The 26328-nt window shown below is 44.3% G+C and overlaps 1 protein-coding gene across 1 annotated transcript in view; it reads left to right on the forward strand.

Moving 5' to 3' along the window:
• thada (THADA armadillo repeat containing) overlaps positions 1-26328 on the forward strand; it is a 93706-nt gene that overhangs the window by 39613 nt on the left and 27765 nt on the right. The window contains 4 exon segments of the mRNA XM_080017049.1: positions 152-283; positions 11223-11391; positions 17463-17566; positions 22042-22124. Of these exon segments, the coding sequence (XP_079873175.1) occupies positions 152-283; positions 11223-11391; positions 17463-17566; positions 22042-22124 (488 nt within the window).

Genomic DNA, 26328 nt, shown 5'->3' on the forward strand with positions numbered 1-26328 from the left:
TGAATTGTAACACCCGTGTGTGTGTGTGTGTGTGTGTGTGTGTGTGTGTGTGTGTGTGTGTGTGTGTGTGTGTGTGTGTGTGTGTGTGTGTGTGTGTGTGTGTGTGTGTGTGTGTGTGTGTGTGTGTGTGTGTGTGTGTGTGCATCTCCAGTGACAGTGGGCTGGTGAAGCTGCATCCCAGTCTTTTCCTGCTGCTGCTGGTGCTGGGCCGGCTCTACCCATCTCCCATGGACGGCTCCTCCTCTCCTCTGGGCCTCGCTCCCTTCATACCGTTCATCATCAGGTAGGTGGCGGCCAACGCCAACCAGAGCATGTTTGCATAAATAACCCCTTCGCATTTGTCTCATTTTGGTAACCTACGGTTTGAGTTTGAACTCCTGAACCCGACGACACCTATCTGGGCTGGGCAGATATATATATCGTTAAAATATGGATATTGTGATATGAGACCATACCAATGATTGTTCCTCAGATATTTCTTCTGTGTAAAATATCTTGAGAAAGCATCAGTAATCATCCCAAATTATCGATATTGAGGTATTTGTCAATATCGCGACAGTATAAGAAAGGAACAACTCGCCACTCGTGTTTTTTGTTTTTTTTTGTTTTTTTTTTTACTCACCTGGCTAAGTTGAGGCTAAACTCCAGAGAAAGAAAGAAAAAAAACAAAATAGATTATTTCAGGGAATTCTAACAAACCCTACGTGCTCCCAGCACCTGCTCTGTCGGCCTTCTTAATCCTCCCCCTCCTTTCCGGGAATCAAGCCATTTCTATTATCAACAAGACAAAACACCTGTAGTCTCATCAGCTGTGTGTGTGTGTGTGTGTGTGTGTGTGTGTGTGTGTGTGTGTGTGTGTGTGTGTGTGTGTGTGTGTGTGTGTGTGTGTGTGTGTGTGTGTGTTTTCCCGACTTTGTTTGCGTGTCTGTTCATCTCTTCCCCTTCTTTCGCGTGTGTATCGTCTTGTGCGTCCGTACTCTGTAGATCCCCTGTAGTCGTCTTATCTTGTTGCTCCCCCTACGCAGCCTTCTCGCCACTCGCCGGGGAGTGAACCCGGCTCGGCCAATGGGAAGCCGGGATTTTCACACGCACATTTTTCACATTGCTGAGACGGGAGAAAAGTACAAATATTATTGGAACGGCTTTCACCGGCGCATCTGCGAAAGGGCTGCATAGCGGCCCTGCGGCCCATATCTAACTCAAGCGCACACACACCTACACGATTAGGCTGAGGATGTCAGATTTGATTTTGAATGTGCACGTATGCGGTGAATGCGCTGTACAGTATGTACAGTGTGGTGGACCTTCCTCCAACGACCGTTGAGAGGCAAATGAGATGGAGACGCTTTTCGTTTTAGGAGGGGGAAAAAATGTTGTTTAACTTTGTGTTAAAGATTAAAATGTCGATGGAGACTGTCATATTGTCATAATAATTTGTTTTTTTTCGATGAAGGGATGTCTTGGGATGTGGTGATATAGTTTGTCTTGTTATGTAGTTGTTTATTAAGATATGTGGTGACTTATCTTACATTTTATTCTGTCTGTGAGATGTATCAGTTAAGACGGTTATCGTGTCCTCTTAGATATACTGTGAATGTCGATATATACTGTGTGTGTGTGTGTGTGTGTGTGTGTGTGTGTGTGTACAGTGTATATATAATGTGATATTGTCTCTACATTGGGGTTTCCGAACAATGATGAGAAACCTACTTTTAAATAATCTCCATATTGACTACAACTATCATCAGGAAAATAGTCAGAGGTAATGTTAAATGTGTGTGATGACTAGTGAATGGGCTAAAACCTAAGACTTTTATTTATCTATCTTTATCAGGTCATTTCTTTTTATCAAATGTATCACTAGTTAATAGGGTTTCGACCGATGTGGGTTTTTTAGGGCCGATATCGATATTTTCCAAAAATAAAATCCTAGAAAAAGTGTAATAATAATTCCATCTGCCCGCCTTCTCACAGTCCCGTGGCAACTGCGCTGCGGCCTGACAACGGTCGGGGACCCGGTGGTTGGGAACCGCTACATTGGGCAAAATAGCGACCATAAATGTAAAAGAGAAACAAAAACAACAAAAAAAAAAAGTCGCTTGCAACCGTACTCTTAAAAACAAGCCCAAAAAGCGGCAACTCATGATTTTTATTTTTATTTTTTCAAGCGACTTAACAACAAAAGGAGCCTAAAGTCACGTATTATTAGCAGACTCTCCCTCTGTGCGTGGGCGGGGCTGCGTGGAGAATGTGAGAGAGGAGAGATTCAAACACTGGCATGGCTTTACGAAAGAAATGTGTCGTGTATTTTAACGGGGCATCAAACCAAATCGATATTAACAGTATCATCTTATATCTCACTTACAAATATATATCGGTAAGAGGTCGGTATAGCGCCCAGCTCTACCGAGAAGGACTTTTTATTATTTTTCATAGCGGAGGTTTATTATATTGACAGGCCATTATCCCATATCTTATAAAACGCCAATATCGGTCAAACCCTGCAAGTCAACTATTTCAGAAGTCCTATCAATAATTTATTATTATTATTTCCAATACATGGATCAGTATCAGTAGGAAGGAATGGAATGTTCTGTTCTCTGGATGCAGATTACTCCGTCAGCGGCCTGGCCTGGGATTTAGACTTGAAGGTGTGCAAAGATTGGCCTCGACTTCCCGTAACATCTTGAAGTATTCGATGTACATTTCATTCTGGAGTACGACAAAAGTTGTTTTTTTCAGGTCTTCCTTCAGACATGATTCACATTGTGTCGTAACTTGAGCATCGCTTCATTTCCAACGACGGTGTGTAAGTCCCTGGCGAGAATCATAGAATATGAATTAATTCACATAATCAAAGCTTTTAAAATCAGTGTGTTCAAACATGGAAATATTTGATCCTGTCATCATGAACAAATGTCATTTTTACTTTTAAAGTATTCTGAGGGGTATCCAATGTGAGGCAGCTGTTATCGTCACATACACCTTGTGCACATTTCTCCGTGTTTACTGTGTTCACATGGGTCATCATGTCTGCGCCCTGTTATTGTTATTTTTTCTTACGGAGAGGGTCAGACCTTTATTTTTGTCCCCGCCACACACACACACACACACACACACACACACACACACACATCTTATCTGCCTATTGTTTTGAGAGGTAATCTAGGGATGCTAGTCCCATTTGCTCTAAATGTATGTACTGGATGCAGCTTAACTGCATGGGCGGCTAAAATGGCTGTTTATCTTGTTGCTTTTATGTATATTGTTTACACAAAAATATTTCATGTGTCTCATTTTTATTTGTTCCTCTAAAAGTTGCCAAAGTTGTACTCTCCCAGAGTGGGAGAGTGAGGGAGGAGTGGAGGGGGGTGTCAGCCTAAGACCTTGAGGTTGGAATGCTCCCTAACTGTTCAGATAACAACTGTGTGTGTGTGTCTGTGTGTGTGTGTGTCTGTGTGTGTGGGTGTGGGTGTGTGTGCACGCACGCATCTACAGTGTACGTGTTTCATTGTCTGTTTGGATTTACATGCAGAAACGAGAGCTGTCATAATTATTACGTTACCACCTGATCACGTATTGTGTTTAAGCAGATAATTTGGTAAAACTGTTGGATTACACCACGATTTGTTTTCATACCAAATTAAAGGTGAATTTTATACTAGAAGAATTAGAATTATGTTAGAATTGTCTGAATAAATCGAAAGTTAATGTTCCACAACCCAGCTGATGGAAACTCCCTAAACTCCAATAAATGGTTCTCCTGCATTAGGTACACTTGTATAAATATAACCTTATAGTGGCAGAAAATGAACAAAAAGACAAGTCACTATACAAAAAAATAGTTAAAATGTAAATGTTTGTCAAAGTTATTCGTGAACAAAACAAATTTTAAACTTAAACGGTGATGTAACCTGTATTCAATTTAATATACTTTAAAGTAATTTTTTTTTACCAATCAAATAATAATAATTAATATCCGAAAAGTAAATGTCGTTTAAAATTATATTTATACCAATAGAATGTTGATGATTGATGATATTATTGTCATTGTTGGCATGTTGGAAAGGAAATATTGTGTTTTATTTTTTAAAGATAATGTGCCCCCATAAGGCCTAGCTCCCTCAATAACAAATGATTCAGCCGCAGCGGATCATACAACCCCTTCCCCTCCAACATGTCATGGAAGTCTTGTGCCCGATCTCACCTGGAGAGATGTTTTTCTGGGAATGCTTCTTTTTGGCGTAAAATAAATTGAGACAACGGTCCGACATATATGCAAAACAATTCAAAGCACCTGAGGTATTTTGATGTGAGCGTCTGTTAACCGGTTACTGAGTGCCAGCTGCCTCCAGTCAATGGAGGTATGTGTAACACACATCCAACCCCAAATGAAGCCCACATGTTGGAGACGGGTTTAAATTTAGCCCTCATCCCCTGCCGGCTGCCTGGACCCTGGCCACGGGTTCTTTGAACCCATCCTCCCTCCTGGCCTCGCCTCTCCTTCACCTCCAGGCTGCAGAGCAGTATTAAACTCCCCCTCAGTTCTTCATCCTTTGCTGCCTCCTCTTTGCTAACTCTTCAACACTGGACACCCTTGGTCTCCCTCTCCCAATCCCCCTCAACGTCAACGTCTTTCTCTCCGATCGCTGACATTTTTTCAGAGCCCAAGCCTCTGCATGCGTCAGCAGCAGAGACGACGACGATGATGATGATGATGATGATGATGGTGATGATGTTGATGATGATGATAATGAAAAGTGCGAGAAGACAAATGAAGGCTAGACCCATTTGTCATATTTGGAAGGTGGGGGCATTTCTTTCACCCTCTGTATCTCTATATCTGATCTAAATCTGAACCCTCTCTATCTCTCTCTCTCCCCCTCTCGGCCGATCCTCAGGTTGCTATGGTAGTGATTTACCTCCCGTGTGATCCAAACCAGCTCTCTCTCTCTCTCGCTCTCTCTCTCTCCGTTTCTCTACATCCCATATCTCATTCTTCCCTGGAAAAGAAATGAGGCTGTGGCTCTCGGTTAAAGAACATTTGGTAGCTCGTTGTCGGAATTCAACATGTTTTTCCAATCTTTTTATGTCTAATTATTGTTAATTTTTCTTGTTTTGTCTTTGTTTAAAAAAAAAAAATAATAATAAATCCCGATATTCAGCCCATTCGCTTTTTTTTAGCGCTTCAACTTATGGCTGGCAGATTTTTACAAAAGTTTTTTTGGGGATGACTATTGGTGCTTTCATAATATATTTCCATGAAAGATGTCTTTGAGAAAGGATATATCAACTAGAACTGTGAAGTTCAGAAATTGTATCTTAAATCTCTAACCTTACAGACAACATTAAACTATATCAAAATAGTACGAAAAAATCCCAGTCCCATATCATCACCTAGCCCCACGTCTTTAACTATACATAACTGCACTTTCCATCATTCAGCGACAACCTCCATTGTGGCTCGATGCTGAGCTGAAGAAGCGGGGGCTGGGGGGGTCTGCAGTCATCCAAAATGAGGGCCAGATCTGCTCATCTCGCTGCCAGTCAACAGTCTGCCTCCTGACCCCACAGGCACCGACGGAGACGGCCCTGTTTCTAAAATTACACCCTTCCAAACTGTCATTTCCTCTGCAAAAGAGTTTTAATGGGACAAATTAGCGCTGATAGTTAACATGTGGGACCCAAATGGTGCCTGGGGAAGAACCCAGGGAAAACGGATACATGGAGCTGGCCCTTAGAGAGAGTGTGTATGCGCGCGCGTGTGTGTTGCGTTCACGTGTGTATGTCAATGACAACGTGTGGATATGGCTTGTGCTCCCTCTCGTGCACGGAATGTGTCTTCCATCGCCCCGCACAGAGCTCAGGAATGCAAACTGTTGAGGATACAGGGTGTGTGTGTGTGTGTGTGTGTGTGTGTGTGTGTTGCCCACAGCAGGTGGAGGAACATTTGTTGACAGTTGACTTGTTGTTCCAAACAGCTCCGTCTTTGTTCAGCTTCTTATTCCCATCTCTCCTCTTTCATTTTCTCTTCTCATCCATTTCTCCCTCCTTTTCTATGTTAGGTTGTTTAACCACCCCTTGTTATGTGACGTCAAGGTTGCATAAGGAACCGCGGTTCCCTGAGGACGTAATCCAATTGAAACCCTCTGCATTCACGCCTGAAAAGGCAGGGGAAGTGATGACGCCGCACTTCTGTCCCGCCCCCGCGGGTATTTATTGCGGCTCGACTTCCGCTTCCTCCTCTTTTCCCTGCTGAGGGCCTCGGAAGGGCACCATACCGTGCCGCAGTAATAGATCTGGTCTCTTGTCAGTGAACCGTGGTTGCCTACGCAACCTCGACGTTCCCTATCGCAGGGACTGCAATCTATTACTCATGTGACCGTATACCATCACATGATTTTGAGGTGATCACCTGAGGGATGTTTACGTAATAACACACCCGTAAGCCACAATAAGACACCCGTGTCTGTCCCAGACACGTCAGTGGATGTGGGAGGGGAAAAATGCTAAGGGGATACTTTCTCTAACACCTGCATCCTCAGGTCTATTTGCTAAACATGTCATGTGGCAGCGCAGATCTAGTAACGTCCAACATGTAAAAATGCACAAACGTGCTACCAGACGGATATCCTCCACCAACTCCCCCCGAAAGACGGCCCAAGAGGGGGACACTCCCCTGGTGGATTGTGCACGGAGGCTCCTATAGGCCAGGTCCATGGCTTCCACCAGCCAATGAGCCATCCGCTCCATGGACAGGGGGAAAGGGCCATACCCTTCTTTGGGCACCTAAGCACACAAATGACTGGTCCCCACACTTAAAACCCTTTGTGCGGTCCATATAACACCGCAGTGCCCGAACCAGGCAGAAAGTGTTAATCCGCCACCTCCGTGTGTACTGGAAGCTTGTAGAGTGCGCTCTGTATAGTGGCAGCCATCATCTGAGAGGCCCAAAGCTAGGTGCTTCTCCCTCTCAAGTATCAGGCCTGAAGGCACCAAAGGCCCAGACCCGGGTGCCAAATCGTGCCATGTGCCCGCGTGAGTAGATCTCGCTGGAGGGGGAGCTCCCATGAGGGGCCCACACTCCCACACTGTCACAGAGATTGGCAAACCATGGATTGCTGGGCCAATAGGCAACCACCAGCCACAGTGCCAGGTTGTCCTCCCACACCCTGTCCAGCACCAGCTGAATGGGTGCCAGCGGGGGAAAAGCAGAGAGCAACGCCTCTGGCTTGTTGCCCCCTCTAGGGAGACCCATAACGTGCACTGCCTCGTCTCTCGCGACACAAACAGGTTGCCATTAGGTTAGCCATTGTAGACAGCTCCCCACCCCGTGGTGGATGCGTCCGTGGTGATGGTGAAGCGATATGAAATGCTCCCCAGCATGGATCCCACACGAAGGAACGGTGCACTTCTCCACACTGACAAGGCCCTTTTGCACCTCCGTGACACAGTCAACCTACGGTGCTTGTCCTTCACTGGGTGGAAACGCTTGGTCGCGTACCACCCCTGGACCGCCCTGGCTCGCAGCATGCGGAGGGGTAGAGCCACAGCCGCCATCATGCCCAGTAGTTTCTGACACAAAAGTGACTGACCATCCGGGTCTCAACTGTGACGCGCATGACTTGATGGCAGGAGATAAGCGGACCATCATAGAAACCAAGTCCAATTCCATGCCCAGAAAAGGGGTGTGTTGACTTGGACTTAATACACTTTTTTCCATGTTGACAGTGAAGCCCAGACTCGCCAGGTGAGAAAGGGCTAATTTGGCTGCCTGTCTGATTCCTTCATGGAACTGGTTGCTGATGAGCCAGTCGTCCAGTTAGTTGTACACTCTTATCCCCTGCTGGTGAAGCGGTGCTATCTCCACTTCCACACATTTGAAGACCTGTAGGGCTAGAGAGGGACCGAACGGGAGCATAAAGGAACTTGTAGGCTCTACCCTGAAAAGCAAAGCATAGGTACTTCTTGTACCAGGTTGAAAGGAGATGTGAATTTATGCCTCTTTGAGATCTTATTTCACAAACCAGTCGTTTGGTCAGCATCTGGAATTTGATTTTCATTGGATGCTTGTTCAACATCCGCAGATCCAGGATCAGGGGAAAACTCCCATCCTTTTTTGGGACCACAAAGTATCTGCTGTAGTGTCCTAGTGCCTACCGCTCTACCCGGACACTCGGTATCGCTCCCTTTTCCAGCAGAGAATCGATTTCTCTCTCTCGAGAAGCTCTGCTTGACCGTCCGGGACCACAGATTCGATCTTTCCCCTGAAAGTGGGTGGGAGGCGGGCGTACTGGATGACCTAGCCCTCGGTGACCGTTTTCCGGATCCACTAACTCGTCGTGCATGAGCGCCAAGCTGCTGCACATTGCGGCAGCACCGGCTTGATGCGCACCGGATCCAGTGTGTGCGATCCCGGGAATTCCGTGAATGCGCCGCTGTAGAGTATGATCAGTCGGGCACATGCTCGCACACCGGTCTGTTCTGATAAAAATTCCCCCCTGGTGTGGAATGAAACAATGAGACACTGGGGTTTATACGTTTCACACGTTTTATTATCGAATCAGTGATTGTTCTCAAATGGTGCAATGTGGTACTGTGGGGGTTTGTGCCCGGCAGGCTGGCTTCTTAAATGGTGCAATGTGGTACTGTGGGGGTTCATACGCGACAGGCCAACTTTTATAACGGGAGCCTGCTGCACTCCCATGGTGGGGGGTGTTGGGGAATGGGGCATGTGATTCATGACACAGACAATTGGGGACAGAGGTGGGCAAATGGTGTGTGTGTGTGTGTGTGTGTGTGTGTGTGTGTGTGTGTGTGTGTGTGTGTGTGTGTGTGTGTGTGTGTGTGTGTGTGTGTGTGTGTGTGTGTGTGTGTGTGTGTGTGTGTGTGTGTGTGTGTGTTTTTTCACTGTAAGCTTCTGCTTTCCGGTCGTAGACACGGGAGAAACGCTTTGGAGGGACAAGATAGTCGTCCTGCTGCCCCACCCCCCATTTCCTCAGACGTTCAGGGCCTGCTGGCCATGGCAGCGCTGCTCCTGTGCTTGCTGAGTGGGGCGGAACATGTTCCGCTTCCAGCCCCTGGGTTCTCTGGGGACGCGGAGGCCTTTCTGAGTCTTCGCCATCCGCTACGCGTCTACACTGGGATGAGGCCGTGCCGGGGATCCTGGACTGGAGAGCCTCCCGGCACTTGTTCTCCTCCTCAAACCTCGTCTTTATAAGGTCCATAGTTTCCCCAAAGGTGTCGGTGGGAGACACTGGGGCGTTGGGCAGAGGCCCTGGAGTCTGGTTAGGCTCAACCAGAGGGACTGGTTCAGGGCCACGTAGGCTCCCATGCTAAGCCCAGAAGCTTGAGACGCGCACCGCATGAGACGGATGTGACTTGGGAAGGAGACCGGTGGGGGTGTGGGAGCTGGGCCAGCATTAGGAGTGGTGGCAGGAACTGGGACCAGCTACTGTATTAATGATAGCTGGGGGAGTAGGCTCGTCCTCAGATATCGCTCCTACGTCGGCGTCCTCCTCGCGCCGCCTGTCTCTTAGCGGTAGTCACGGAGCGCTTGGCGCAGGCCGAGCACTCCATGGCGTCCTCCAGGATCGCCGTCTCAACGTGCTGCCTAGGCGCAGTGGACGCTCAGCACGCGGCGCAGGACCGATGGCGGTCACCTTTCTCCCCGCGCAGTGTCTGCAGTCGGGATGCGACCTCCATGACGCCATTGCTCTGTTTCCTCGCCGGAGGAAAAGAGAGGGAGCAATGAAATAAATGTAGTATATGTACCACCTAACGGAACAGTTCTCAAGCTGGTGATTCACACCGACCCACAAGAGTGGTATCTGAGAGGTGAAGCAGGCGTGGAAATACGATTGTCTTGTGGATTTTTCTTACGCGACATAATAAAAGGAAGCGGTCCCATGAGTAATAGATCGCAGTCCCTTTGATGGGGATAGGTCCCTGTATCTTGTATACAGGGACTACTGTATACAATACATTTTTGGGGGGAAATTCTAGATAGCGATATAAATCCACAATATTAATATTGTATTGTTTTATATCATTTTATATTATATGTATATATCGCTCAGCTCGACTTGAGGGTGTGTGTATAAACATGTTCATATTGATATTGTTTTTTATTTAGTCTTCAATTCATTCAGTGTAAACATAGAACGATAGTTTGACTATCTCTTTCGCTCTCTCTCTCTCTCTCTCTCTTTCTTTCTCTCTGTATCATCCTTTCCCTCTTGCTCTTCTTCCTTCTAGCCCTACCCCGCCCCCACCATCCTCAATTGGTACGCCCTTCCCTTGTGCCAGCCATGACAGTGTTATGACACTGAAGAAGGAAAGACTATCAGCTTGTAAACAAGGCTAATTTTAGACTAGCTCAGGGACCTGACCACACTTAATCACCACTGGACACTGTATATGACCTTGTGTGTGTGTGTGTGTGTGTGTGTGCGTGTGCGTGTGCGTGCGCGCGCGTCTAAAGATAAAATAGCAACTGTAATGTAATCTTTTATTTTCTGGATAGCTAATGATTTGAATGTGTTTGGTGATCATTGATGCACCGTGAGGTTTGTCTGGATGGTTTTGTTTGGGGACTTGTGCAACCTCTAAAACACAACACATAAACCAAAATAATTGATTTATCAAATAGGTTTCATGATGATGGATATGATGTCCAGTGGTGTGGTGACATGGAAAGATATATGTATATTTCAAGGCTGTGTCATTTTTCTGTCTTTGTGTCATTTGGTCTGTGCTTATTTCAAAGTTAATTCCTCCCCCGGAAAACACATGCCACGACTCCTATTTGTCCTCTGATGTTCTTTGAGTTGTTTCCAGCAAGGTCTACCCACAAGGTGAAGCTTCAGTGTTATTTTAAAGTGAGCCTTGTCAGCACTCCATGCATTGTTGCATTGTTTTTATTTTGTTGTATTTTTCTGTGGTGATGTACTTTGTCCATTTCGGTTGACCATTGCAACAACAATAGCAAAAACAGAAACACTTGAGATCAAATATTGATCAAACACTGTTTTGATCTCAAATCCAGTAGTGAGAGTGTTATCTATATCCACTGCCATTTTCAATCTTGACTATACAGTGCAGGCAAATACATTACAAATTTGGTCACAGCCTTCATATACATACATATAAAAATGTTCCTTCCTGTTTTGTTGAAATTTTCAATACGTGTGTGTTTGTGTGTGCGTGTGTGTGCTCTGCAGGTGTGGCCGTTCCGCGGTGCACCGCACCAGGGAGATGGCGGCTCACGCCCTGGTCCCATTTGTGCTGGTGACCCAGATCCCTTCCACCATCCACGCCTTACTGCAGGAACTGCCGCCTGAGCCGCGACCCAAAACACAGCAGAACCACATCCACGGCACACTGCTCCAGGTCTGTAGCCCTCGCCTTTGATGACGCAGTAACTGCCATTCTTTGGCCGTGGATGTTGGACATTCCTGTCCACTTCCATGAACGCATTTATAGTTTAGTCTGCAATATGCATAAATCCTACTCATAGTGTAGTGGTATTACAGGTTAAAGTGTGTGCGTGCGCGCGCGCGTGTGTGTGTGTTTTGGAAGTGTCCAAAAGTCCTCCACGTGTGGATTTCTGCTTGCTCATTATTTTATTTTATTTTATTTTATCTCTTTAACCTGTGCTGTCAGCATGCTGGGCATACAACACAGAGTATTTGTGCCATTGCATTTAGGACAGAGTTAGTCTGCAAGTGGAGTTCAAGTTCTCAACCTGCAATGCAACTCTTTATTAATTCTGAAATCATCAAGAACTGCTGCAATAACTCTGTCCTGGTGGACGACCTGTAGGATGACAAGAGCACAGTTTTTGGTTATGGAGAGCCACCACCAACCCCCCTCTTTGGAGAACTATTTATCATGTTTGGGTCTATAAACAACTGATCACTACTCTAAGAGGGGGAGAATCACCACGGTGAGACAAATAAACATAGAAACAAACAACATTTACACAAAAACACGAACATTAGATGACAACATGTATTGAAAAACAGTGAATTAAGTCCAGGAAAACTGGAACTGCTTGCTCATTATTAAAATGAAAAACAAATTTAATGTTTTCCAATAGATTAATTAATACATTTGAAGCGTTGATGCAGTATATTTGAATCCAACACTATTAATTTTTTTTTACATATGAGAAGTTGTTGACAACAATTCAACCAGACTTAAAATGGTTGACAATGGCCCCATTGGGTTGTCTCGGTCAACTGGGAAACTGTTATTGTCATGCCTTGCATTTCCTCCTAAACAGAGTCCAGACCGGACTGCCTGTTCTAAGAGCTGGAAATCTCAGCAGCCGTCAAGGTAACAGTGGACTGAGTGGCATTAATCTGCGACGCACTGCACGCCGTGCCCATATGCTGCACCAACGTGTCCAGATTGAACAGTAGGGGGTGCACCGAACGGTTTGATAACACGCTATGTTAATGAAATATTTCAGGAACTGTCATTTGTGACATAGGTAGAGACATTGACCGTTTATACTGTATACTGGTTTTTATTTCTAGTACTGCAATGAGAGTAGTTGGAACTACTTTGCTGGGATAGACTTGACTGTCTGTACACGTGTGCTTGCTTGTGTGCACACGCTCTCTGCACCTGTTTGACAGGCCGTAGATAGTGCGCCCACGCCGCCATACCCGGTGCCAAGCTTCAGAACCCATGGATGTTAGATCCTCCAGTGTGATAGCACACCTGCTCAAGGAGCTCTGCCCAGCTCCTCCAAACCCCTCTGTTGACACAACCCGGACCGGGCCTAACGAGCCCTCCAGATAGACCAGCACTAACCTGACCGGACGCTGTGCTCCTCTCTGGACACGCACCAGCGATGCCTGCACTCGGCACTGTGGGCCAAAGTGAGGAGGGTGGTGGCCTCTTGGTGCTTCTAAAGGGCCCGGTTGGTTGGAAGTAATCCATGGTCTATTTCCACAACACGGGCTAAGCAAGACCAAGTTAGGAGCAACACATTAGTCCTGTATGACTATCTCTTCAGACTCTGTCTTTGTGCTTCTCATTTTCTTATCCGTTGCCATATTCCATTTTTCCTCGCCATCTGGAAGCGCTGAGGTTCGACGTGTCGTTCTCCCAAGACTGATTTTCTCTCTCCTGTAATATTCCCTCTTTCCCTCTTCTCTATCTGCTACTACATCTGCTGCTGCTGCCCAGCGGTCGGGTTCAGCGTTGTGAGAAAAGCCCTCTGAGCTTCACAAACTATGGAATGTGTTGGCCTGACTAGGGGAGCCTGTCAGGATGCAAGATGAGATGAGCTTCTCTTTACTTTTTCATGTTCTTTTTTAATTTTTTGATCCCAGGGTAAAATCTAGAGTGTTTTTCCTCTTGATAGCAGTCGGAAAACTTTAGGCTGTATCTGACTTTCTAATAAAGTTCTGTTAACGTTTTGGCATATCAACCTATGATCAGCTCCAGAAGGTTATAAAAGCAGTTAACTTTTATTAAAGTTGAGATATATTTATATATGTTTAACCTTACTCAAACCTTAGTAGATTGGATTTCTTGCTGTCATGGAGGTCAATGGGAGTCTCCCAGCCGATACGGAATTGCTGGCAACTCTACTTATAATTTAGCTTGCCTCTACGGAGGAGATACCCTTTTTAGTTCCTCGCACTGGCTTTAGGAACACAGCAACAGACATTTTGCCTCACAGTGGATTTCTCATGACATATTTTGACTTTCTATTTAAGGCACATTGGACATTCATAGATCTGGGAGCTGTGAATTTAAAATATTTGCCGCCACAAAGGTCCACGGAAGCCACCTGCATTCAGAACTGTCGATAGTTGGAAAGACAATATGATTACCACTTACATATGATTACACAGCAAAGAGAAATAACCAGGGTAGTTTTTGTTTGTTGAAACTAGGCTTAGTGAAGTGAATGTTTCTGCAATTCTACAGGCTGCTCGGTTTTCTTACAATGATAAAAGATGAAGAGACCTTATGGTCTGAATGATTCCTCAAGCTGCTTTCAGACATGAACTCCGGAGAATATCCGGATAATCAGGTTCGGACATAGTCCGGAGTTGCCCTTTCACACATATTGCTCACAACCAGAGATTTTCCGTGTCAGACCCCTTTACACTACCTGGAAATACTCTGGTTTAGGCGAGGAGCCTGGGTAGAGCGTGCAGCAGGCAGGACGGGATGCAACGAGGCCGCGGAGTTTTAGCACACTTAAGATGGCGGAGGCTACCGACATATCTTTTTTGGCGTTGATACTCCATTTATTTGGACACAATATAAAAAAAAGAGTGGAAAGGAATATGAAGGAGAGCAGAAAAGAGTACGAAGCACCTACGCTCTGTGCACAATATCTGCACGAAGGTAAATAACTTGTGCATGGTAGACGTCATCAACACGCGACACGCCCACTCGCTCACTGTTAATGCTCCAGACAGTTACCAGCTCTGATCACACATACCTCTCAGTCGGACAGTACGCAGACGTTGTACTCGGGTGCTGGGTAGGTAAAGTCTGGGTAATGTCCTGTCCAACTGATTCGGACATTTGCGTTACTCCGGGTAATGTCCGGATAATTTCACGGTCGCAGTGCACGTGTGAGAGCAGCTTCAGTCTGTCCAGCAAAAACATCTCTTTCGTGTCACCCAATCCTGAAGCCAATAACTAACCCACAAACTAATCATCTGATTTCACAGATTAACATGTCTTGACACAGTGAAGGAGAAACTCATTAATAAAATCAGGCCTGTGGTTTGTTTTTCTGGTGGGGGAAAAAAACACTTTTGAGTCTCCATTTGTACAGAGTGGATTAAACTTTGGTTCAATTCAATTCTTATAGTTCCACATTTTGAACAAGCAAGTAATAAGGTATATACACAGTGTGAGGCCGTCATCCAAAGAAGGTCACACTAAAAGCAAATACAAGCACTCAGGCACACACACTCACGTACAAAAATAATATATATCTACCTCGGGATATGAAATAACAAACAAAACCACCAGAGGCCAATTGAGTTACATTGCATGCACACACACACACACACACACACCACTAAATTGAATGTTTGTCAAGCTGCATCACAAGCAATTTTTTGCGGTGTTCAACTATATATATAGAGTTGGAGATAGTCTGTTTATTATGCCTGTATTTATTGGGATCTCTTTTATCCTAATTGGGCTTTTCCTCCAAGCATCCACACTTTGCCTCGATCGGATTGTGTGTTTTTACTAGACAAAGAAATGAATTGTCTTTGTTATAATCTGTATGTGCATGCATGTCCATCTGCTGTGCGCGCGTGTGTGTGTGTGTGTGTGTGTGTGTGTGTGTGTGTGTGTGTGTGTGTGTGTGTGTGTGTGTGTGTGTGTGTGTGTGTGTGTGTGTGTGTGTGTGTGTGTGTGTGTGTGTGTGCGCGCGTGCGCGCGCACGTGCACTGCACTGTGTGGTCAGCGTAGTGGTTGCGGCAGTAGGCGGGGCGGCGGGGCAGGCTGATAACAGAGTCTGAAAGGCCCTCACATCCACCACCACTATTTTTACCAGGCCCAAAAGGGACCAGTGCTCGTTACAACACATACACACATACACACACAACAGAGGCAGTGAAACGCCTGAGCAGAAAACAAGCCGTGCAAATAGGTTTTGATTTGTGTCATATTTAGCGCTGCCTATGCGAACGACTGCCCAGTAAAGCTGCACCCCACAGAGTTTGCAGTTTGTTGTTCAGTTTGTACCTACAGTTTCATCTTCTGTGTGTGATGTATAATCATACGGATTGCAAGAAAATTAGCAACATCAGAACTACAGCTATTTCCTAGACCATCATGTTGAGGAATTTCGCAATTTTTTTTTTTTTTTTTTGGGCGAAAATGTTCAGTTACGATAACAGTGAGCTTTATGTTTATCGGTTATTGCTACATCATGCTTTGGGTTTCGTTTTTTGGAGCATTATTAAGAGTATGAGTAAATTAGTATTGGGTGTGATACCAGATCGATCGATATCTGTCACAGTCAAGTGGAGGCAGACGAGTGAACCGCGCTGCAATTCAGATGAATTAAATCTGTTTACATCTGGATGCCACAAGCCTCCGTTCTGCAGACGTTATTTACTCCACTCTTTGAACATCTCATTCATTCATTCAGCTCAGTCCTCATCTGCCTCCCACACAGGGGTGTAGCTGAGAGCACTTTTTTTTTTTTTTTTTTTTTTTCTATAAATATTTCGGTTTCCTCCATGCAGCACTGGTTCAGGCCGGCTGAGTGTCCCTGACAGGGACTTCCCAGCCTGAGCAGCAGGGAGGGTGCAATGGGTGGGGGTGGGGTGGATGCTCTTTAATGTGAGCCAGCGGGTATTGCTTACCGCGGGGCCTGTAGGCTGCTGGATCGTCGAGGGGCAGGGCCCGTGCCGGGGCCAGAATCGGGCTCCGGTGGCCAGGGTTGGTGCTACGTGGTCGCCCTGGTTTTCCCCCATGTTGCCTTCCCCGTACGGCGTAATGAATGGCTTCCTGCTGGCCTGCGGCTGTGGCCCTAAGCTTAAAGAGTATACTTAGCCAGACCCAGAATACACACACACACACACACACACACACACACACACACACACATACACACACACACACACCCCAGCCAGACAGACACCCAGCCAGCCTGCCTGCCTGCATCCCGGCCTCTGAATGTTCCCAGCCGACCGCCACTCCACCTGCTACACTCTGGCGCAGAAACACACCGTCACACTGCCACATCGACTGCTCTGAGATAACCAGTCCTTTTAAAAGTGCATTTCTTTTTTTTCTTTGTCTCTTTCTGTTGACGTTTTGGGAAACTTCATAGAACTTCACTACTGAAATCAAGTCATATTTGTCACATGCGGTCGTACAAGTACGGTGCAGTGCAATGATAACAGGGCAAAGGCTGTGCTATAGAAAGTAGTAGTAAAAAAAAAATATATAAGCATATACTGTAAATACATATAATGCATGTGATGGAGATGCATCCATGCTTTAAAATTGGGTAGAATTTTCTATTTAGATGTATGGGAATTTGTTGATATACTGTATAATTGAAATTTGCAAGTGAAATATGCAATTTTCACTTTTGTCTAAAATACAAAAGTATCAGCTGTAACACCTAAATTCCCACCCGGGGATGAATAGAGCCTTTCTTTTCTTTTTTCAACATTATTTTTAGTTCTTTATGATTTAGTAACCAGTGCTGATGTTGATGTGTCATCTAATGATGTGTCATCTTATGATATGTTTAGGATTATTTTGAGTTATTTGAGAATTGTTTGGAGTCGTTCAAGACCAATAATTGAACACCAATAATTGGAGAGAAATAATGCTTGAAATAATTTTCTGAGGAATGATTGTGATCCTTCAAGAAAAAAAAAATTCAAACTGCACCTAATATTTCTTATTCAATGCATTTCATGTAAAGCACCTTGTTGCTCACGCAGGTACTGCTCCTGCTGCGTTCCTACCAGACAGACTCCCACCGACCCCTGCCAGCAGGAAGTGGCATCGGCGAAGCCCTCTGCCAGTGCATGTGGCTGGCCTCTAGGTACCTCTATACACACACACACACACACACACACACACACACACACACACACACACACACACACACACACACACACACGTAGATAAGCATCCCTCCCTCCCTCACTAGAAGAATGGTCTCACTGTCCGTCCCCTCTGCTCCCTTCCCCTCCGATGTCTGCTTCACGTCCCACGCTTCCAGGCTTCCATTTCAAAGGGACCCCCCACCCTTCAAACCCCTTCACGGCCACCACTCAAAGATTATGCCCAAAAGCTCCCAGGGGTCACTCCGCGTTCCCTCGCTTTCTCCCGGTCAGCCGCAGATCAGAGACCAGATACGCGCAGCTGCGGCGCGTGATGAAAACACTGATGACCCTTTATGAGGGATGACTAGGTTGTTTCCTACCCTGCTGGAGCGTGGCCACTGTCTGTCTGTCGGCTTGATCACAGGCCGTCACAGCATTCCAGCCCAGGGGACAACACAGGTCACCGAGGGAGAAAAGTGAACAACTGTCCTCCCTCCCTTTTGCTTTAAAAAACGCCACTAAACACCACCGTGGAATGCATTGTTCGTCTCCTGTGAGTCAGGACTCGGGGTTGTGGTCCCTCGCCAGCTCTGTTTAGTTTCATCCTGGACTTTCCTGCTGTCGGTGAGTCAGCTTCTGGGAGGCTGACGGGCACATCACCACCCTTCAAGCCGCCAGAAGCCGACCATGGAATGAGATCCGATCATTTTAACTCCTCGTGGTCTGTTTTTTATAGATTTACCTCACGCCTGCTTACGCAAGGTGTCCGCAGGTCCTTGAAACATCTTAAATGTCTTAAATTCCATTTTACAAAGTCAATAAATAGTCCTAAATGTGAATTTAGGAGGTCTACACATAATTTATTTCTTATAATAATATACAACTATATATTTCAACACTTCTACTGTTATAAATCCCTCAGCCTACCGCTGAACCGAATACTTGAGGTTTAAATTTTGATTTAAATTCTGTCTTGAAAAGATCTTAAAAAGTATTAAATTAAACCTTATCTCATACTGACCTAACTAACCTGCAGACGTCCTGTTTTGTATTGGTGGGTATTGGACAGGATGTCGCCATTCAATTTGATTTTTTTATGATTAATGGTCACCATTCAATATTGATTTCATCTGATATTGATAAGATGGCAATGACTCCCGATTCTATATTGATATATTTTATAAATACTACACATCCTACCAACTTTTCATTACACCGTCTGACTTTCATGCATGAGAAAAATAATTCCATAACCAAATAAATTCAGTCAAATACAATTTATTTGTGACTGTGGTAGTGTTTCATTGAAGCGGAAAGTGGTTGCATAACTTCCAAACAACGCTATAATACATCACAATATCACAATTTTCAAATCAATTCAGAAATTGAAATGATTGAAAATTAGTATTGTTTTTCTTTTTCTTTTTTTTTTTCTTTTTTTTTTATCCTTGCACAGATCTGTCTGAAATCACACACGCTTCCCTAGCTGCCTTTGATTGTTCAATATGTACATTTGGGTCAGCATGTGTGTGCGTATGCAAGAGTCTGTGTGCATGGGGTGGGATGCGTTTGCTGCTTTCTTGTGTGTGTGTGTGTGTGTGTGTGTGTGTGTGTGTGTGTGTGTGTGTGTGTGTGTGTGTGTGTGCGCGCGTGCGTGTGCACGTGCATGTGCGTGTGTGTGTGTGTGTTTTAATAAACGCGTGATGAAAATGTTGACATCAGCCTTTCACACTGCCTCCTTGTTCTCACACACATGCTTGTTGGATTCCACAGCGCTGCGGTCACATGCTTGTTCGAACCCAACGTATATAAACATATACATAGAGTGTGTATATACACACACACACACATATATGCACACGCACATACTGTAAATGCACATGCTTCTCATGACCACACAGGCAGCCTCTCTCGTGCATGCAGATGTCAAGGCAGATACACACATGCACTCACTCACTCACTCTTAGACGTGTGTATATTTAAATGCACTTGTTTTTACTCTTGTGTTGTTCCTCGTAGTAGTACCAGAGGGATTCATCTCTCCTGTGAGTGTGTGTCTGTTTGTGTAGTTCACAATGTCGAGGTTCCCACTCGACGGCAAAGAAAATGTTGTAAACTATGTTCAAAATAAATGAAACACTTAAGCGATGGCAATTTAAAAAGACAAAATATTATATAGCCTTGAGCTTCTCATGTGACGATCCCAATTACTCTGTTGTGGAAAGATTAACACACACACACACACACCCACACACCTCATTATCTGGTGTAACATCTTTGCCTGGAAGGCAGGCGTTTGTTCTGAAGCATTTTGTTTTGTTTGGTCCCATTGATATGACACTGAGCTACGCTAACTTGCTTCAATGTGATTTTCCTATCACTCGTCATCCTTATCCCACCGAAATGTATATGATGGATTTTTCTTATTGCTCCCAAATCAAACTAATCGAATCTTATGGGACCGAACTGGTGCCGTGTTCCGGTGCATACCAGCACTTCTCGCAAGCTGCCGGTAATTTGTTCTGCCCTCTCAAATGTTGTGAAATATATCACAATTTTGTGAATCCGGCACACTTTTTCTTTAAATTATTAGAACACAGAAGCACCTCCCCCTGCTGCCCACTCAGCTCAGCTGGAAAAGCTCTGATTCAGCGATAGTACGCAGTTTATAGTCAGATAAAGTTACATTAGCCATCACATTTGTTTTGTCTTGGCGGCGGTCAAGATCCATGTCAGACAATATTACCCACAAAAATACGGGGAGAGTCGCGAACCTGCAGGTGATTTCAAAGCTCAAAATCGAACGCTCATTTCGATCGATTTCGAATCGGAAACCGTGACAACCCTAGTTGTGATGAAGGCTTCTATCGTGCATGTCATCACAGTCAAGGTAGAGAGGCCAAGCAGAAAGAAAATCACTGCACACACCTGCTGGGCGAGATTGACATAATCAAATATAAATATAGCTGCAGGCAGCAATACACGGGGTCCAAGTTAGTCAGTGTGACGTCTGTGACATAATGATGTTCAAGGCCTATTAACAATGCTGTGGATTTTATTATGGTTAATGTAATAACTAACTACAATTCAAGAAGACATATAACCAAATAAACTCTCTCATGGAATACACTCTTATGTTATAATGGCAACAAATCTGCCGTTCTTGGTCGTTCTCCCTCTCTCTAAGGCAGCCTTGGGGGTGTGTTTACATGTTCCTTTCTCTGTGTCATTTATTATGGTTATAATTAGAACTAACTACAATTCAAGGTCGCCTATAACCAAATACATTTCCTGTAATGGAATACACCCTTATGTTATAATGGCAACACATCTGGTTTTGACTATGAGTTTTAACATTTTTAGTATATCTTAAAGTTGGAATTTGTCTTAATATCTAAGGACCAATCTAAGTGAACTGTATGCTTGTATATGCAGGTAAATATAGACATAGGTATTGGTAGAAATATATATCTCTGGAATTTCAATAGATCCTGAAGGCTAACTCACCGTGGTGCGTGTCAGTATACAGCAACACAGTCGCTGGCATCACAGATCTGTGTATTCATCCAAACTCTAATTGCGCGTTGTGGTGGTCCAGCCTGATCTCTGCTCGGACAGTTAATAAACCGCTCATATTTTGGGAGACGGTGTCTTAGATTCCCTTGTTTTTTTAAACCCTGTTACACTGTAATCCTATAGTTAGAAGATCTTGGCGGCTTGCACAACTAAACTTAACATTGGCGAAATGACAAACAAAAACACACATAAAGAAAAGGACAGCGTCAAGCAGGTGCCTCTGTGCACCGCCATCTTGATCAGATCCGGCAATAATGAATAACGCAATCAATAATAACCCAATCAGTAGTCTGAAGTGATTTCAAGTGACCAATGACGCGGTGACGATTTTCTATGACCAATGCCCAGCAGTGCTATCACGTGACCATTTCTGAAATGAGAAAACATTTTTTATTAGCTTCTCCCACAAAAATGGACCGATATGGGTCAAAGTCGGACAACGGCGTGTCTAGACTGCTCCGATTACAAAGACAATTTTTGCATGTCCATGTGTTCGACGATTTGTGAATGCCGGCCATTTTGTTCTGAACAACCTTGAACCCTAATAATAATGCGGCCGTATTTTGGGGATGATCTATTGGTGCTTTCAAGATATTTACAGACAAGAAATATTTGAAAAACAATCATCACTAATGTGGATATTATAACAAACAGATAGAGCTGTTGATTAGAAGCTAGAACAGTGAAGTTTTGAAAATGACTTTGCTGTAATGCAGCCTTAAAGACAACATGTAACTATATACAATAACAGAAATCCCATGTCATATCTAGACTCTTATCACAATAGAATGTGTGTGTTAAACAGTTCAGTGTGTTCTGATCAGTTCTCTGTTTATGACAGAGGCTTGAGGTCTTCAGGTAAAGAAGGAATATCAAAAAATGTTCTCTCTGTTAGACAGAACAGCTGTGTGGTGACCAGGGGGGCTTATCTGGACGTGGTGGTGATCCTGTGTGGACCGCTGGCCAGCGCCCTGGAAGGTGAGTGCAAACCTGGATCAATTACCACTAGGGATCTACTGATGGGGGCGTTTTGGGGTCAGGTGCTCATAACTATTAAGCCGACACCTGGAACCTGTTTTCCGAAATAACGCCTACTGTACTTTGTGTTTCTTGGCCCAGAAGGCGTCTGAAACGAGGAATACTTGTGAAATCTGACCTGTGCGTTTCGAGTATTCGAGTATTATTTTGTGTTTTCTCACAAACAAATGGATTGGTGAATGAGATCCAGTGTTCAAAACAATTATCTTTGTGATTCACACTTGCTCTCTACTAACAGTGGAAAATAAGAACTTGTAAAATAGCTAAACACATTCACAACTTCAGAATGGGTAAATGTGTATGTTCACCAAGCAGGGCCATTAAAATGGGCATGGTAATTTAAGGAACAGATGGGTCTATTCTCTTTTGTAAATGTTGCCAGAAAATTGCAGGCTACACTCCTGTAGGACAGGGGAGCGAGGCTCTTTGTCTCAACTGTGCCAATTTGAGACAATTTTGGGAGGGAATAAAGGCAAATGCAAAAAAGACACTTTATAATGAAGAGCAGACTCTATAATTAAGAATAGGCCTAATAATAGTCCTGACATGGTGTTTGGTCGGTATCTCTTCAAGCAACAAGAAGCAAATTAGTTTTGGACAAAGAAGAACGTCTCTGCCTTGATGCAAGGTAGCCTACTTTCTCTTCTCATCCAAGAAATGAGATGCTGAGATAAAACAGTTCTAGCTATGCACACTAATGCTCACTGCTAACTTGTAAGCATGTGCCATCATTTCTATATCTTGCAATTGTGATGGGATATCTTTGGCTGATCACCTACAGTATATTAAACCTATATCAGGCAATTTGGTTTGGTCAACTGCCGCATTCCTATACATCACTGACTTTGTGGATGGATGGAAGGAGATAGATATATATATATATATATATATCCTCATTAACTATACCGTAGCAGACTTGCCAACCTGCACGCATTTTGTGTACCAACAACGCAATTCTTCATCACATACACGGATACGAAATGCCAGCTGAAACTACAAAATATATATATATATATACACACTACTCACAAAAAGTTAGGGATATTTGGCTTTCGGGTGAAATTTCAGGATGAACCTAAAATGCACTATAACCTTTACAGCTGAACTTAATTTGACCTTCTCTAAACTTTTGAATGCACATGTCCAACTGTTCAATGTTTCAGTACTTTTTGCACAACTTGCTGTTCTCTAACAAGGAGTTGAACGGCAAAATTCACAACAGGTGTTTGATCCATGAATCGACCAATACATTTAACTTGTTCAATTTGAATTGGAAACAGTCCTCTTCATCATGCTGTTCACATTTTGACATCATGAGACCAAGACAACACCTAACAACTGATCAACAGTACCTCGCCATTGTGAGGCTTCAAACAGGATGTTCTCAGAGGGAAGTGGCCACTGAACTTAGAGTGTCACAGAGTGTCATCAGCAGGTTGCAACAGAGATACAGAGACTGGAAGAGTCACAGAAAGGCATAGAAGAGGACGTCCTTTGGCCACATCCCACACTGATGACCGCTTCATTGTGAACAGTGCCCCGCGGAACCAGATGATGAATGCCACTCAACTCCAGGCACATTTAAGGGAGGTGAGAGGCACCCAAGTGTCACGTCAGACCATTTGAAACCGTTTACATCAGTGTGGTCTGCGTGCTAGACGACCTGCAGGGGTACCTGACCACACCACCAGGCACAAGCATCATCGTCTTGCATGGGCCAGGGAGCATTTACGCTGGACGAGGGACCAGTGGGCCTCAGTGCTGTTCTCTGATGAAAGTCGATTCACGTTGAGAAGAAATGATGGCCGCCAACAATGTTGGAGACGTCAAGGAGAGCGCTATGCAACAGCCACTGTTGTCACCAGATGAGCCTTTGGTGTGGTGGTGTTAGTGTGGGCAGGTGTGTCTAGTCAATATAGAACTGCCCTACACTTTGCCCATACTACCTGAATAACATCATTAATGCAGTCATTGTGCCCCTGCATGAACAACACAGGCCTAATTTCATCTTCATGGACGACAATGGGAACGGCTGCTGGAGACTGGGGTACCTCAAATGGAGTGCCCTGCACTTTCTCCAGACCTGAATCCCATAGAAAATCTATGCGATCAGCTGAGTCGCCGTGTAGAGGCTCGTAACTCTGTACCCCAGAACCTCAATGACCTGAGGGCCGCCCTTCAAGAAGAGTGGGGGGGCCACGCCTCAGCAGACAATAAGTCGACTTGTGAACAGCATGAGACGTGGTTGTCAAGCTGTAATTGATGCTCAAGGGCACATGACAAGTTATTGAGACGTTGACATTTTTTGTTGTGGTAAACCCACCACTGTTGTTGGCTTTTGTTTCAATAAATTGTTTGAGATGAGGAAATCACCATTGCATGCTTCTACTTAAATGCCCTACTTTCATGATATAATATCACTGTAGCGTGAACTTTTTAAATTTTACATCAATTCCGCCCAAAAGCCAAATATCCCTAACTTTTTGTGAGTAGTGTATATATACATATAAAAGATGCTACGACCTGTGGTTCTGTAAGCCCTCCCTCTCCTCTCACTCAACATCCACTGATATGCAGCAGCGCACTGAGCGGTACTTTATTATCCACTGAGGTGTAACGCTGCATTGTGAGGTAAAATGGGAAGTGGGAGAGTTATAATAAAGCACATAAATGTGACCGTAATGTTAACATAGAAAACGTGAGTTGCACCGATCGATCTGCCGGGGATCCGAATTGGTCGGATTTCACCGGTCGATCAGTGTCAGATATATTTTCAGATTCTGTGCCGATGCTCCAATGCTCCATCACTCAAAAACTGTGTCCGCTGTGACAGCGGAGCTCTGTACTATATAAATGTAATATATAATATAAATGTATATTTGCACTTAAAGTGAAAGAGACTTTCATTTGAAGTTTGAACTGGACATTTCCATGTTAGTTATATGTTGTGTCCTCTTATACTCTGTGAGAGTTACAGGTTGAATTTGTGAAAGCTAACATCAGTTCTAAACTTCTAACCATCCAAAGTTGTGGACGGACTTAATCGTTCTAGAGGAAATTGGAGACTAATACTTTAGGTTAATAAAGTATTTAATCTGGTACCAGAGGAGCATTAACGAAGCAACAGCACGATATGACGCTACCGTGGAAATGATTAGTTCTCTCGAGAGCTGAGCCTATTTATAGGATGGAGACTCTCGTTGCATCATCGGCATGTTGGAGCGCTTCTGGTTGGAAACAGTTCTTTGTGATCCATATGTTCTTTTGTGATCAGTTGTGTACATGTTGTTCCTGGCACGTAGTCGCTTGTGTACATGTTGTTCTTATTTGGACTTAATGTCACAATGCTTCGTACGTCCACTTGAAAATACAGAGAAATACAAAATTCTTATAACAGAGTTATACAAAATTCTTATAACAGAGTTATACTGAAAGTTGGTGACGGCCCCATGTTCATTTGAATTGGAACTCAGTGACAGTTTCATGTTCTGTTATTGTTCCATAGTGAATAATGAACAATAATAAACAGTGTCAAAATCAGCAGTATCACTAATGGGGTAACTGAAAATTGCAGCGTAGACCATATGTGCAGCTGTCCAATCATGTGAGCGTGATCAGATCACGTGATGTATTTGACGTAAAGCAGATCACAACTTGGAATCTGCAGGTCAGACTTGAAAAAATCTGAAATAGGAATCTTCCAAGAAAATTGCAATCGGCGCATCTTTAGTTGGTTAACATGTTCAGTAACTTTACAAGATGAAGCCTTTCAAGAGGTGAATCCTAATGAGATACAGTTGTGTATATATAGTTAGATGTAGTAGCTCACATACGATGTGTTTAGCCTCGTTACAAGACGGCTACGGTGTAATTAACTGATTGAGTCATTTAGCTGCAGGAACTCAAACTCCACGGTGACTCCCTGTTACATTGTTGTGACGCTCCAAATGTATTTTCCCAAGGTTGGAAGGTCTGCTCTAGGGCGATGTACCTCCCAAGCGAATTTTGATTTAATCTATTGCTTTTTATCCAACTCTTTGGGCTTGGAGCGTTAGTTTGAAGTCAGAGAACATGATCAACGTAACTCTAATCCCATTTTCTCCCATTTGAGCCTCGTACCCCACTGATCTGATACCAGCTTCTC

Source organism: Zeus faber (genome assembly GCF_960531495.2).
Source record: "Zeus faber genome assembly, chromosome: 16".
Classification (NCBI taxonomy): domain Eukaryota; kingdom Metazoa; phylum Chordata; class Actinopteri; order Zeiformes; family Zeidae; genus Zeus; species Zeus faber.